Consider the following 14954-nt stretch of genomic DNA (forward strand, 5'->3'; position numbering starts at 1 on the left):
TGGCACCACCAAAAGAATTTTAAAAATATGTTGGCAGAGTGCAAACCACTCATCTTCAGAACACACCCATCTGGTATTCAACATTACCAACACAAACAATAACTGATCCACCAATATGTGGCCGTGAAGTAATTGCTGTACTCGACGCTGTGTCAAAATCTTCTGATGCACCTCATAAGGTTGTACATGCGTACACGAGTTCTTTTTTAAATATTTACTAATCATATAATGGTTGATATTATGGAAGATCTTCTGTCAAAGACCAGAAAAAAAAGATGGTATTGATTTGTTGAATTATGCAACTAGAGATGATCTTGCTGATCTTATGAACCTCTCTGGAGTTAACCGGGATGAAGTTGTTATTTTCAGGATAAATATGGTGTTTTAAAGACAAATAATAAGTACTAAGTGGGTTGACATAGTAGAGTTGTCAGTGCTACCACAGATAACATTCCAGTATTTAATGATGTGGTAGAATCAGAAACTCAAATGTACCAATCGCAACTATCAGAAATGAAATTATAAAAAGTGTTGCTAATCACTTATGATCCACTGGTGATACTATAACAGGTGAACTCAACATGAATAGAAATAAAATAGTTGTTTTAAGAGAACCAACATCCGATAAAGATGGCGTAAGAAAAAATATGTAGACACTAACTATACTACAGTAGATACCAAATAAACCACACTGTGATCTGAGTATGACATTCACGTAAAAATGTTTTCAGATCTTTGTAGAAATTTTCAAAATCTCAGTAAAATCACAGATGATTTCTTTGGAAGTCTGTTGTTCGTTTATGTAAAACTCTCTGAAATTAACACAAAACTAGGCAATATTAAAACAGCTATATCAGATATTGAAATGATTAATCAACGATTACGTGTTATCAGAGATCCTAAATCATTTTCAGAGCTAATCATGATAGCGCAGAGGAATATCAATGATATTAGAAAAAAATTGTCAGTGGAATTCCTGATATTGTTAAAAATTTAATCTGATTAAAATTCCTCACAAGCAGATCATCAATGTGGTATACACAGTATCATCAGGATCATCAACATGGTCACAGCAAAATAATACTATCAAATATAACATAGAAGTCACATGTGTATAGGCTGTCTGTGTTCAGCGGTGCAAAATTAAGTATATTTACCTCGTATCTATGGCATCATTCAACCGATAATTTTTCTGGAACCATGTCTATTGTGTTAAATAAAGCAGACAAAGAAACATTTATGCTGGAATCATCTGATAAAAAAAATTAACCACAGCATCTTGCTGGTCGTGTGTGGAATTTGTTGCTGAAACACATCAGTTGATTACTTAGTACATGTAATTAGAATATATGATTTCACAATTGTCAGATCTAAAATTTGTAAACAAATACAGATTCGAACAAGTATGTTTGTGGCATACCCAACTGAAAAATATCGACGAGTATACAGTAAAACAAAAAAACTACCTCAGACGTGTCATTGTTACTGATATATTAGTAATTGTAAATTCTGGATTCATGGTCATCGCTGGAACTGTAACTATTGTTGGAGCATTAGCGTCGTACATGATAGCACCAGCAATGAGAATTGGTGTTGCTGTTATAACTGGCATTGCTGGTATTCTTAATATCATCGCATAAAAAGTATCCACATGCACCATTGATAAATTACATGAGTATACAATGAAGTTGTCCATGGCAATACTTATGCATGCTCCAAATTATCTTCATCGATATCATTGGGTCTTAGCAATGGAATAATATCAGATCAGGAATTCGCAGAAATGATTAGGATTTACCATGAAGGCACAAATGTACCTTTAGGAATGACTATCTGAATCTTGAAAAAAACGAAATTAGACCTCTGGTTTAACAAATAATAATGTCATCATATGAATTACTACAGCAGGTCATCTCTAATACAACTCCATCAAAAACCATGATGATATCAGCAAGCTCAGCCAATCCTGAACTTAGTGTTAGCTTTCCAACTGTGTTTCCAACAAAAGAAATAGCACTAGCACAATTGAGTATATCATAGCTGGCTAAGTTTTGGATCAAATTCATACGGTAGGTTGCAAGCAAATAATTCTCTGGTATTTTCATTTAAAAATAAACCATATGGAACACAAGACTGGAATGTTGTGAGTACATACAGGCAGTTATCAGATCGAACAAATCAACAATGAATTCCAATGCAGAATCAAATCTATAACATGAAAAGAATCCAAAATCGCTATCACTGTTCATGAACCATCATTATCAGCCGCGATAGAAGTAAGCTCACTAGAATACGCCATTGATATATATCGATCATCAATGATATATATCAATCATCAATCAGAACCTTATTAGTATGACCAGAGAGAGCACCTGTTTATCAAGGACCGTTAGTACCACGATGTGATGAATTCTTCACAAACAATGAAATATATATGAATATTCCAGAATATTGAAAAAGAGAACCATGGAAATCTCCAACTAGTATTAGATTTGGATTTTATGCTTGTGATGGTGAAATGATTTATAAATTACGGAGAAATTTAGATGAATATGAGAATGATTCATTGATGAAAAATTTATCAAATCACTTTCCAATGATATTAAACCTGAGTACATGTGTATTTGATAACATGCAAAATTTATTTTCCAGTATCACATAATACTGCAATAACGAAGTAAAACAACAGATTATTGAAATGATACAACATCTAAACCAGGTTATATCAGATCTTAATTATATCAGCAAAGTTGTTGTTGAAACAGTGATTCGCTACGGTAATGATGAATTTGTTGATCATCATACAAAACCCCATACAACAATCCTTAAACAGTTGTTTAATCATTATAAAATAACTGAAACAGTTTACTAACATTTGTAATACCAGGATTTACCACAGACGGGCTAAAAAAATCAGTCGTTAATATTATCAATATATTCTTCCCACGAATTATCACATCAAAAAAATAGCACCACCTCCAGGTATTCTTAGATACTGTTATGTATATTTGATTTAATTATATCTGATTTAATATACATTTATTTCAATTTAATTGTTTGTCAGTTTTACAATTTTTTATTTTTCATTACATGATATTGAAATGTAAATTTATTCACTAGAGATGATACTTTTTTTCAGAGTAGTTTGACCTTGACTGTTAGTTTATAAACACCAGGTGTTGATCTAAATCCTGACCTTGTTTCAGAATTTGTAGCAACTTTCGCAAACAAATTCTATTTTAATGATTGGTTGTTTCCAAGGTCATGATGGAACTTTGTCCTTAAGATATAAACAATTTTTTATTTTTTTTATTTCTTTGAGTAAAAATGATTGGATTTCGTCAGGGTCACACTGGGTAAATGTGATCTGTAACAAGTACTTGCTTCTGTAAACTTCCAGAAGCTGATCACATGACCCTTGTTTACGTTTTAGAAAGCCCATATAACCCATGTTTTGGAGAATTAATCTCAGTAGAAGCTGGGCTGTTAAACTGTCAGTTGTATTTTGTTTGGAGTTATTTCAAATGACTTGGTTTTTTGGAGTTATTTCAAATTGCTTGGATTCAAAAGGATTAATTCTGTTATTTTTCTGGGAGATACATGTGCTTATGTAATATTGTGGAACAAGGACAGATTTTGGTAACAGTGTATTCATCTATCAGAAGCCAGAGTGATAATTCTTATTTCTACAAGGAACTGTAGACTTCTACACTACAGATTACAGCATATGTCATTGTCTTCCATCTTGGATTCTTCATTGGGATTTGAACATGAAATCAGTAGAACATTTTGTTATTAGGACTACTAAAATTTTATTCTTGGATTGTTCTTGGATTATTTTTGGATTTGATTCTATAAAACCTTAAGTTCATAATTTTTTCATTTTTACTGAATTTTTCCAGGATAATGAATTATTGTATATTTTTCAAAGCTTCTTGTTTTCACTGCTTCTTGTGTTACTGTTTATTTGAGCCTAAACAAGTGACATAAGAATATGATAATAACCTGTATGGTGGTAGCAGACATATTTCACCAGGAATTGTTAATATAACATCAATGATCACAGTTAATCTTGTATGTGATGTAATTGATGGGAGTTATCAAGTTGATGTTGAAAAATCTAATCAGGCTCAACAGGGATATATCTAATGTACATTTATGCCTCAAGTGCCTCCTGGGTTTTAATTGTAAGTGTACCTATCAATTTGGTCTGTTTACCAATTTCAACTGCAGTGCCTGATTCCTGAGAAGCAGTTTTAAATACATTGTGGTAAAATAGAGCATACAGCAGCAGCAGCAGCAGAAATTGTGATGACCTTCACCATGTTTACTAAAAATGTAGTAACATTGTTATTTCTTTTTTAAAGTATATAAAACTGTGTATCTCTGAAAAGGTAACAAAATTTGCAACACAGTGGTATATGTTTTGTTATCATTTACCAATGTACATTGTTCACAAATGTATTTTGAAATATGACTTGGAAGAAAGAAAAAACCAATTAAAAAACATACCATGATGTTCCATGAAACTTTTGTTCATCAAAATGAATGAAATGCTCCTAATAGAATGTGAATAAAATAAAGATAAATCTGTTTCTAGTATTTTGGTCCAAATTTCAAGTTTCTAGCACAGTTAGCTCAAAATTATAATAATTTTACTAAATTTTGACAAAACACCTGGAACAATTTGTTTATTTCACATTCAAGAACATGTACTTCAGTGTGCACTTTCTCATGAAAACTTGTCACATCGGTTGCAGCCATGATTTAAATTGATAGAAGGGGCAACTGTTCAACACCAGCAGAAGCTGATGCACAACATTACTTTTAGTTACTATGGGATGATTTAATCTGGAAAAATCATCCTGTACCCATTCCTCGTGAAAGCCTTCAAAGTTAGCTTCTTTCTCCGAATCACTTGAAAAGTGCTTGAAGATATGCATCATCTCTTTCATCAACTTGATTCAATTCTAACCCATCATTAAAGTCAATATTATCATCAGAATCATCCAAATAGTGTTGTCACCCTTGCTATCAACATTCCTGTTTACATCTGAATTGTCGTCCATCATTTTATCGATTGATTTTCAAGCCAACAATTTCTTTTCCAACCATGTTTTTCTAAAATTTCACTGTATATGCATACTTTAACCATTTCCTGTGTTGGTGAAGAAGTACACAAATATTTGTGTTGTATAACACATATTTCTAGAGACACTACACACATACATAGTAGAATACAACCGTAGTCATATTAAAGATAAAATGGGATATTACGACCGCAGGCGTATTGAGGATAGAATGAGGTATTACGACTATAGTCATATTCAGGATAAAATGGGTTAAATAAAAATTCCAAACCACTGATGTTGACTGGTATTGACAAATTGTATTATGAACGAATGTATCCTGTGACTGCTGTTATTTATGTAATATATCCGCTGAATGATAAACCTACTGTTGATGATTTCAAACCAATGAAATTTTCAAAAATAAATTGTGTAGCTGAGCAAGTTACAGAACACTTTACAAACGCAATACGTGGAAATGGTTTAACAGCTCTAAGACATAAAAAATAAATGAGTGGGCAGAATCAGTTAAAGATACCGGAGCATCTGTCAAAGACATCACTGAACTGGGAAAGAAACTAAAATTTCCAATAATTGTAAAAACAATAACCAGAGAGATTTTGTATGAATCGAAATATAATCAAAAGGAGCTCCAAGTGAGATAATGCACATGCATGGACTTCGGCTATAACAACATTTCCACAAAATCAAACTGTTAAGTTCTATAACAGTGATATGTTTGATTTAATCAGAAATATCATTAAAATCGATCTTGTATCTGTGTAGCTCTTTCAACATTCCGATGATGGAATGATCCATTTGTTCGACCAAATGGATATATTTATCTTACAGAATTTCTCCATGAAGAAATGAAAAATCTTGCATTGATATATACCCATGACAATGCTGAACAGTTACTGAGTAATTGTTTTACTGTTCCATTAGTTGCTGCTCATTTTGCTCAGACGTAAAATTCATGGAAACCAACACGGTTGGAATTTCTTGAAGAAATACATCGCAGTTGTGTGGAATACGGACATGGATTGTGGAATATTAAATATGATTATAAAGGTGTTATCACATTTGATATGGTTGCATGTTATCCAGGAAGTTTTCTTGGAATGGAAGAGTGTTCTGCATATTTTAAGAGATTCGGACATCCAACACATGAGATGACCAGAGTTGCAATAATTGGACCTTTACCAGATTTTGACCTTCCTGTATTTGCTTATGTCGAGTCATTTGAATTTGCACCAAAAAACCTTCATCCATATGTCACTATTTGGTTTGGAAAACATTTTAGCAAATGGGGTTGGGCTCCAACACTTTTATTACAATACATGCTTGATGTAAAAATATTGATATCATTGATTGTAAGTGAAGCAGATATATCATATAGTCTGCAGAAACAAGTTTTTTGGTTACCACAACAAAAGAAATATTCTGATGATGAAAAATCCTGATATAACTGATTTTGAGAATAAAATAAAGATATTGGCAGAAAAATAATTATTAAATTTACACAAGGAGGATAATATGATCATAAACGACATTGTACAAGATTAATTATTGATGATGCTGAACTTGATTTATAATTACTGATACAACAGAGAAACACATAAGTCGAAGTAATGTTAATATATCAGACGGAACTAAATTAGGTACAATTGTGAGTTACACTGATGGTGAGTCACCAGTTTACTCATTTAAGATCTAAAGTGTTCATGTGCATTTCAATAAATTTATTATTGATGATAAATAGATTTCCTGATGCCATTGTTAGAGTTGCCACAGATTCATTTTATATTTAAAAAATTAAGGATTGCTAGAACAGCTACATATCAGTTCTGATGCATCATGGAGCAAATGGTGAATAAAACAAGAAAAGTTGCTTAGTTATTCTGAATCTGCCGATGTTGAAATCAAGGATATTTATTACAAAAATAATCAAATATCAAAATTTTCATCAGCACCATCGGTATATGATCCTGTGACCAGACATAAGACTGTTTTTCTTAATGGACTGGGAGGTTCTGGTAAAACAACACGTGGTCTGGATCTGCATTGATAAATTCATTCAAAAGCAGATGCAACTTCAGTTGCTGTTTTAGTTGATAGTGGTTCTGCTTCTTTATATCTACTTGCAATGTCAATGACAGATAATGCATATTTGTGTGTGATTGACGTATACGGGTTTTAATAGTATCATGTGGTAAAAACAAAATATCTGCTTGATGAATCTCATTGGGAGTGCTGACATTAAAAATGTGTGTACTGAATTCCCTTTATGTTAATGTCACCAAAGAGGTACAATTCCCTTTCTGTTAATGTCACAAAAGAGGTATAATTCCTTTTATGTTAATGTCACCAGAGAGGTATAATCCCCTTTCTGTTAATGTCACAAAAGAGGTATAATTCCTTTTATGTTAATGTCACCAGAGAGGTATAATTCCCTTTATGTTAATGTCACCAGAGAGGTATAATTCCCTTTCTGTTAATGTCACAAAAGAGGTATACTTCCTTTTCTGTTAATGTTACAAAGTGGGTATAATTCCTTTTCTGTTAATGTTACAAAGTGGGTGTAATTCCTTTTCTGTTAATGTCACAAAAGAGGTATAATTCCTTTTCTGTTAATATTACAAAGTGGGTGTAATTCCTTTTCTGTTAATGTTACAAAGTGGGTATACTTCTTTTTCTGTTAATGTTACAAAGTGGGTGTAATTCCCTTTCAGTTAATGTCACCAAAGAGGTATAATTCCCTTTCTGTTAATGACACCAAAGATGTATAATTCCCTTTCTGTTAATGTCACCGAAGGGGTATAATTCTCTTTCTGTTAATGTCACCAAAGAGGTATAATTCCCTTTCTGTTAATGTCACCAAAGAGGTATAATTCCCTTTCTGTTAATGTCACCGAAGGGGTATAATTCTCTTTCTGTTAATGTCACCAAAGAGGTATAATTCCCTTTCTGTTAATGTCACCAAAGAGGTATAATTCTCTTTCTGTTAATGTCACCAAAGGGGTATGATTCCCAATCTGTTAATGTTACCAAAGAGGTATAATAATTCCTTTCCTATTAACGTTACCAAATGGATATAATTCATTTTCTGTTAATGTCACCAAAGGGGTATAATTCCTTTTCTGTTAATGTCACCAGAGAGGTGTATTTCCCTTTCTGTTAATGTCACAAAATGGATGTAAATCCCTTTCTGTTAATGTTACCAAAGAGGTATAATTCCTTTTCTGTTAATGTCACCAGAGAGGTATAATTCCCTTTCTGTTAATGTCACAAAACAGGTGTAATTCCCTCTCTGTTAATGTCACCAAAGAGGTATAATTCCATTTCTGTTAATGTCACAAATAAGGTATAATTCCCATTCTGTTAATGTTACCAAAGAGGTATAATTCATTTTCTGTTAATGTTATAAAATAGGTTTAAGTCCTTTTCTGTTAATGACACCAAAGGGGTATAATTCCTTTTCTGTTAATATCACCAGAGAGGTGTAATTCCCTTTCTATTAATGTCACTGAAGGGGTATAATTCCCTTTCTGTTACTAGCGTGGGTACGTGGGAAAGCCTGCCAGTAGCTTCTCGTGGGTCGGTGGTTCTTTTCTGGGTTTTCCAGGGTTCTTCCTCCACCAGTTATACTGGCCGCCATATATGGCCTATCTTGTGCTGAAAAATGGCGTTAAACCCTAGAACAACAACAACAACCCTTTCTGTTAATGTCAACAAAGAGGTATAATTCCCTTTCTGTTAATGTCACTGAAGGGGTATAATTCCCTTTCTGTTAATGTCACCAAAGAGGTATAATTCCCTTTCTGTTAATGACACCAAAGGGGTATAATTCCCTTTCCAAAGAGAGAGATATAATTTCCGTTCTGTTAATGTCACAAACGAGGTATAATGCTTTCTCTGTTAATGTCACCAAAGAGGTATAATTCCATTTCTTAAGTTAGAACTTTTTCAATCTGATCTTCAGATATTTCATTGCATCTTATAGTAGAATTTTGATTCCTGTATCAGAGACCAGCAAGATTTTTTTGTGCTATTCTTCATTTAAACTTTAAAAAACCATATGGTTTCAAAATCATTAACTCTCAAATCTTCCCAGCATCTACACATGCATCGTTATACCCTCGTGCACCTAAATACCAGACTTTCTGATTCATCCATTTTGTCTCATAGACAAAATGAAAGTTTGGTTTGAAAAGCATTGTCTGGCAGATCAGTCCCAAGTTTTCTTTCACTCTGTCCAAGCACTGCAATATTATTTTCTTCAGATAGCAGCATAAGTTGAATTTGATCAAGTTTACCTGCAGTTCATATTCCTCTGATGTTTAGGTGACCAATTTGCATACGTTTACCTCAGAATCCTTGGTGCAGCACGTTACAAGCATTTTGGGTCAGTACGGGAGGTAAATATGAATTGGATACAAGTCAAGTAAATCATCCTCATTTAGCAGAGTACTGATTTTATGTGCTTTTTTTATTGACATTACTGCTTTCATTGGCAATTGTAGATCTATCATATACACAGCTTTTGCAATAAGAATCTACTCAGGTCTCATTTGCAAGAGGGTTTCTGAAATCAGTCTTTAGACACGCAGTTATTCGGCATGGACTTGATAGTTATTAAATGTAGTAAAGGAAATGACTACTTGATCATAAACCTAATTATTTCCATGGCACTTGGACTGCTTGTAGCCAAATAATGCACAAGTGATATTTAAGTTGCTCCTTGTGTTGATAGTTGAGGGTAGTGATTTGTTTCACTACACTTTAGGCACGTCTGGTAATGCTTTCCCACTCCCAGTTATTGCCCACTAAAATACATTGTTCAGGTCCACAGTCCATCTGTTTTGTAAAAACATGCATGGAAATTAGGGCATTTTCTCAGTATCTAGAAATTATTTTACTCCTAAAGTGAAGTATACATATTGGGTTGTTCTCATTCTTGTAAAACCTATTGTCTGTGTTCACATAAGTCGGGTCATATAATCTTGGATTAGATTAAAGATAATATGATTGTAATCTGATATATAACAGTCACTGCAAGGACAGGCACTGCAGACAGTTAAATCACATTTCAGAAATGTTACACTAATTTGAATTATTATACTGCTAACTCCCCAATTTATGCAATAGTTAAAACCCCAACTTGAAAATTTTGGTTTCACTGCCTTTAATTTTCATTCAAAAATACATAATTCAATTAACTTTAAGACCATTCATTTTACAAATTTATGAATTCATAATTTTTTAGTCATTAATTTAAAAAAAAAAGAATTCATCTAAAATAGTCTTTAACTCGAATTTCACCAATGTCAGATCACTAATGCATATAAATATCTAAATGTGTTTGTCATACTTATGAAAATTCTCCGATTCAGTTTCAGTTTGGATTCTTTTGACTTTGTGTCATGATGCTTGGAAAAGATCAAATTGGGCATGTTAGAATATGAAGTTAAGAAAAGAAGTTGAAAACAAAATAAAAAATTGGAGTGGAAACATTGATTGCAAAAGGCAATCAGTACATCAATAGTTGTAATATGTTACTATGTAACATGAGTTTCCCACATGTATATAAGACATGTATATAAGATGAGATTGGTCTGCTGATCACTTCAAGTTGATTGGCTAGTTGCCAGATTTAGAAATGATGTTGTAATCTTGATATCAAGAAAAGTTATTTTCCATGATGTCCTTTGCAGATGCTAACAAATTCTTTAAGCCCAGTAGAAAAATCAAACTGAAGCTTCTCTTGAAACTAAATCTGTTTCTTGCGCTTGATAAATTGTGGATTAAAATGAATCCAATTTCATGAGTGCTTCTTGTTTTTGTCTGCCAATCATATACTGTTTACAGTATTAAAGGAATGATCTGACTCTCAGAAATGGTTAACACAACTATTTAAATTGATACATAGAATGTGTGTGTGTGTGTGTGTCAAAATAAGTCCCAAGACAAGGGATTAAGAAAATATTTTTCAACCCAGCTTTGTCTGTCTGTTACTGCCAGCTAAATTATCCAGTTGGCATGGCACTGTTATGGAAATGTATCTCATACCTGCCCAATATCTTTCAGTGTTTGTACTGTTGGATATTGTGGGAAGACCAAAGTACATTGGGATGAATTCGCAGACCAAAAGACTTCCAAATTCTCTAGTATCAGGGTCATTTAAGATACACTAAAGTGGGTGGTATTATAAGACGGTAGACAGATGTAGCTCTAGAATGATATCAAAGAAACTGGACTATCCTGTTACACTACACAAAATACAAAGGAAAAACTTTTTTTTTAACCCGATTTCTTTTCCACCAAAATTTCAGCTGTTGTCAGAATCCGATTTTGTGTTTGGATTTTAGACTTTTTGGACTCGGATTTAAGGCATACTGGTATGAACTGCACACAGACAAGTGAACCTTTTCAGAGAGTAGGATCAGATGGGGATTTGGAATAAAACATCGTATGGATACAAAATTGATGGGTCTGTTAACCCAAAAAAAACAACAGAAAAACATCCAACTTTTACCCTTCTGCTCATGTGTGAGAGAAATAGCCAGTGGAAAACAAATTTCTTGCACAACTAGACATTAGTTTAACCAGAAATCTTTTGGAAGTCGTTATTTATTAGGATGTATTCAGAAATAGCACCCAAAGTGTGTTTCCTACTCGCATTTCAGGCGAATATGACAAACACCTGTAGGGGTTAATTAATTAAACATCCAATATGGATACCACAACAGCCATCTTGTAAATCTTATTAGCTCAGCTCCATCTGAATGGATGGTCATATCAACATTGGGTTTTCAAAAAAATACTCCACATGATGACTTGTTCAACCTAAATGAAAATAGTGCCAATGTGAGATTCAATATGTCCACCCTGGCAGCCATCTTGAAAATCTTGTTATTAATATTCCTCATGATGACAAAGGGATGTCAACATGGGGTTTTCACCAGAATTTTTGAAGGTGTTAAGCTGGTCTTAAATATTCTGCTGATCTGATATCCATTATGGCTGCAACAGATGCCAACTTGAAAATCTTATTGTTGATCCTCCTTGATGGAAAGTCATATCAGCATTGGTTTTTCACCAGAAGACTTCTTATGAAATGATGTTTAGTTGGTACATAATGAAAATGATGCAATGTGACACCCAGCGGCAACTATATTGAAAATCTTGTTATTGATACTCCACCTAAGTGGAAGTCACATCAGCATGTGGTTTTCGCTGAAATACTAATTAAGATGTCTTGTTTGTCCTGAATGAAATTGGTACTAATTTGACCTCAAGTATTGCTTTCACAGTGTGAATATTGAAAATCATAGCAATTAACCGGACCAGATGGTCATATCAACATGGAGTTTTCACCGGAAGAAGTCTTCTAATGATGGCTACTTTGTCCTAAGTGAAAATGGGACCAATCTTACATTCAGTATTGCTGCCTCATTGATTAAAATCTTATTGCTCAAGAATATTAGAGCTGGTTTGACACATAGGTGTTAACAAGAAAGAAAGGGTGTTTCTTGTCTTGAATTTCTGGATATCTTTTCCAGACAGTACAGCATTAGTGACTTTTTAAAGTGGCGTGGATGGGAAATTTCCCCTCCTATATTTTATATAGATTTTAAATAATACAGGGCAGTTTGTACTAGACACAAAATTAGCCACATTCTCTACAAATGTTGATCTTTACAAAGCTCACTTTACGGAGTATTTATCATCATCAGTTTACTCTGTTTGTTTTTCTTTTCAGCAATTGAACAAAATATAGAACAAGAAGAACATTCTCACAGATCATCAGCAGATCTCAGGATACGAAAAACACAGGTGAGTCTGATGTTAATCTTGGCTTCAAATAGTCCAAAGCTGAAAAGCTGAAAAACACTATTTCTTATTGTATGAAGGTCATCCAGTTACAAGGAACAGAGATTTTTCTTTACTATCACAATATGTGCTGGTAGATCAGAGATTATGCTCTGAACATCGTCATCTGTTTTTGATGTTTCTAACACAACTAGGCAGTATGTTTTTGGAAGATCACCTGGAAGTTGGTGTTTTAGGATGTATTCAGAAATAGCTTTCCAATTTTGTGTCCGGATTTTAGACTTTTTGGTCTCAGATCTAAGGCAGACCGGTATGAACTGCAAAAAGTAGGATAAGATGGGCATTTGGAATAAAGAGTGGTCTCAATACAAAACTAATGGGTCCATTAAGCAAAAAAACAAACAAAAAACTCCAACTTTTACCCTTCTGCTCATGCATCAGCCAAATAGCCAATGAAAACGATGTTTCTAACACAACTGAGCAGTATGTTTTTGGACCATCTCACCTCTGTCCGCACCAGTTCGACTCTCGGATTCAGCCAATGTGGGTATGGGAGAAAGCTTGCCAGTAGCTTCTCGTGGGTTGATGGTTCTTTCTGGGGTTTTCCAGGGTTCTTCCTCTACCATTAATACTGGCCGCCATGTATAGCCTATCGTGTGCTGAAAAATGGCGTTAAACCCCACAACAACAATGTTTTGGGAAGATCACCTAGAAGTTGGTGTTTTAGGATGTATTCAGAAATAGCTTTCAAAAGGTGTTTCCTGCTCAAATTTCAGATGAAAACGACAAAAACCTCCAGGAGTTAATGTGTTAAAGAGAACTTTACTAATTTCCAGTTGTATTAAAAGGAAGAAACAAATGGGTGAAAAGAAAACAAATTGATCATTGAGCCCACAAAATCAGTGGTTACAAAAAGGAATACAAAAGAAATATTTTCCAAGGCTGCAAAAAACAAGTCTAGCACATCAGTATCAATAAGTTTTATCCAGAAGACAAGTGAATTTATGGAATTATTTTATATAATTGTGGTATATTATTTACATCTTTACTACAAAAGAAAAGAAAAACGGATTTGTTACAAGAAGAGAAAAGTGTAATATGCATGTAATGTGTGCTGCAGCACAGAAATTATTATGACTGAATTAGTGTGTGAAAACACTGACAGGCACATGTAAATAACCTCATCACTAATATTGGAGAACAAGTTGATGTGACAGTAAACACAGTGAAATTCTTCAAGTATTGTTTAAGTTTTTGTAAATTTGTTATTTTTCAGATGATTGTTCGAGTTGGAATGAAATAACAACTTTGCAAAATGTTATGATGATTATGGCCAACAGAAGCAGTTTTGTATGATCTCAGAGTCAAAAATGCATTTGTGCCACCCCCCCAATTTGGGACGCCATTCTTTGAGACCCCACAGTTGTAGGACATGCCCCACCATAACAGTTATAGTTTTTTTTCTTTTAAGAAACTAACATCATGTAATCATTTCTGAATATGGAATCCGAATATGACTTTTATTACTTACTTTTGGATTTCTGTGGCAAAATTCTGATTTATTCTCGGGTAGAAAATTTATAGGTATATAATAAAGCATCTTGCTGATACATTACCTGCTGGCAGACCTGAGCCTGGACCATTTTACATGTAGAACTAGAGTACTGATACATTACCCGATGGTATACCTGGTCCTGTGCCATTTTACATGTAGAAATACAGTACTGATTCATTACCTGATGGTATATTGGTCCTGTGCCATTTTACATGTAGAAATACAGTACTGATACATTACCTGTTGGCAGACCTGAGCCTGAACCATTTTACATGTAGAAATAGAGTACTGATGCATTACCTGATGGCAGACCTGAGCCTGAACCATTTTACATGTAGAAATACAGTACTGATACATTACCTGTTGGCAGACCTGAGTCTAAACCATTTTACATGTAGAAATACAGTACTGATACATTACCTGATGGTATATCTCTGGTCCTGTGCCATTTTACATGTAGAAATACAGTACTGATACATTACCTGATGGTATACCTT

The 14954-nt window shown here is 33.7% G+C and overlaps 1 protein-coding gene across 1 annotated transcript in view; it reads left to right on the plus strand.

Annotated features, from left to right (window-relative positions):
• LOC149775789 (syntaxin-like) overlaps positions 1–14954 on the plus strand; it is a 124003-nt gene that overhangs the window by 79196 nt on the left and 29853 nt on the right. Inside the window, exon 5 of the mRNA XM_089943548.1 lies at positions 12832–12905. Within this exon, the coding sequence (XP_089799674.1) occupies positions 12832–12905 (74 nt within the window). The remainder of the gene's footprint in view (positions 1–12831; positions 12906–14954) is intronic.

The sequence above is a fragment of the Sinohyriopsis cumingii genome, chromosome 19 (assembly GCF_028554795.1).
Source record: "Sinohyriopsis cumingii isolate HCF-2022 chromosome 19, ASM2855479v2, whole genome shotgun sequence".
In the NCBI taxonomy this organism is placed as follows: Eukaryota; Metazoa; Mollusca; class Bivalvia; order Unionida; family Unionidae; genus Sinohyriopsis; species Sinohyriopsis cumingii.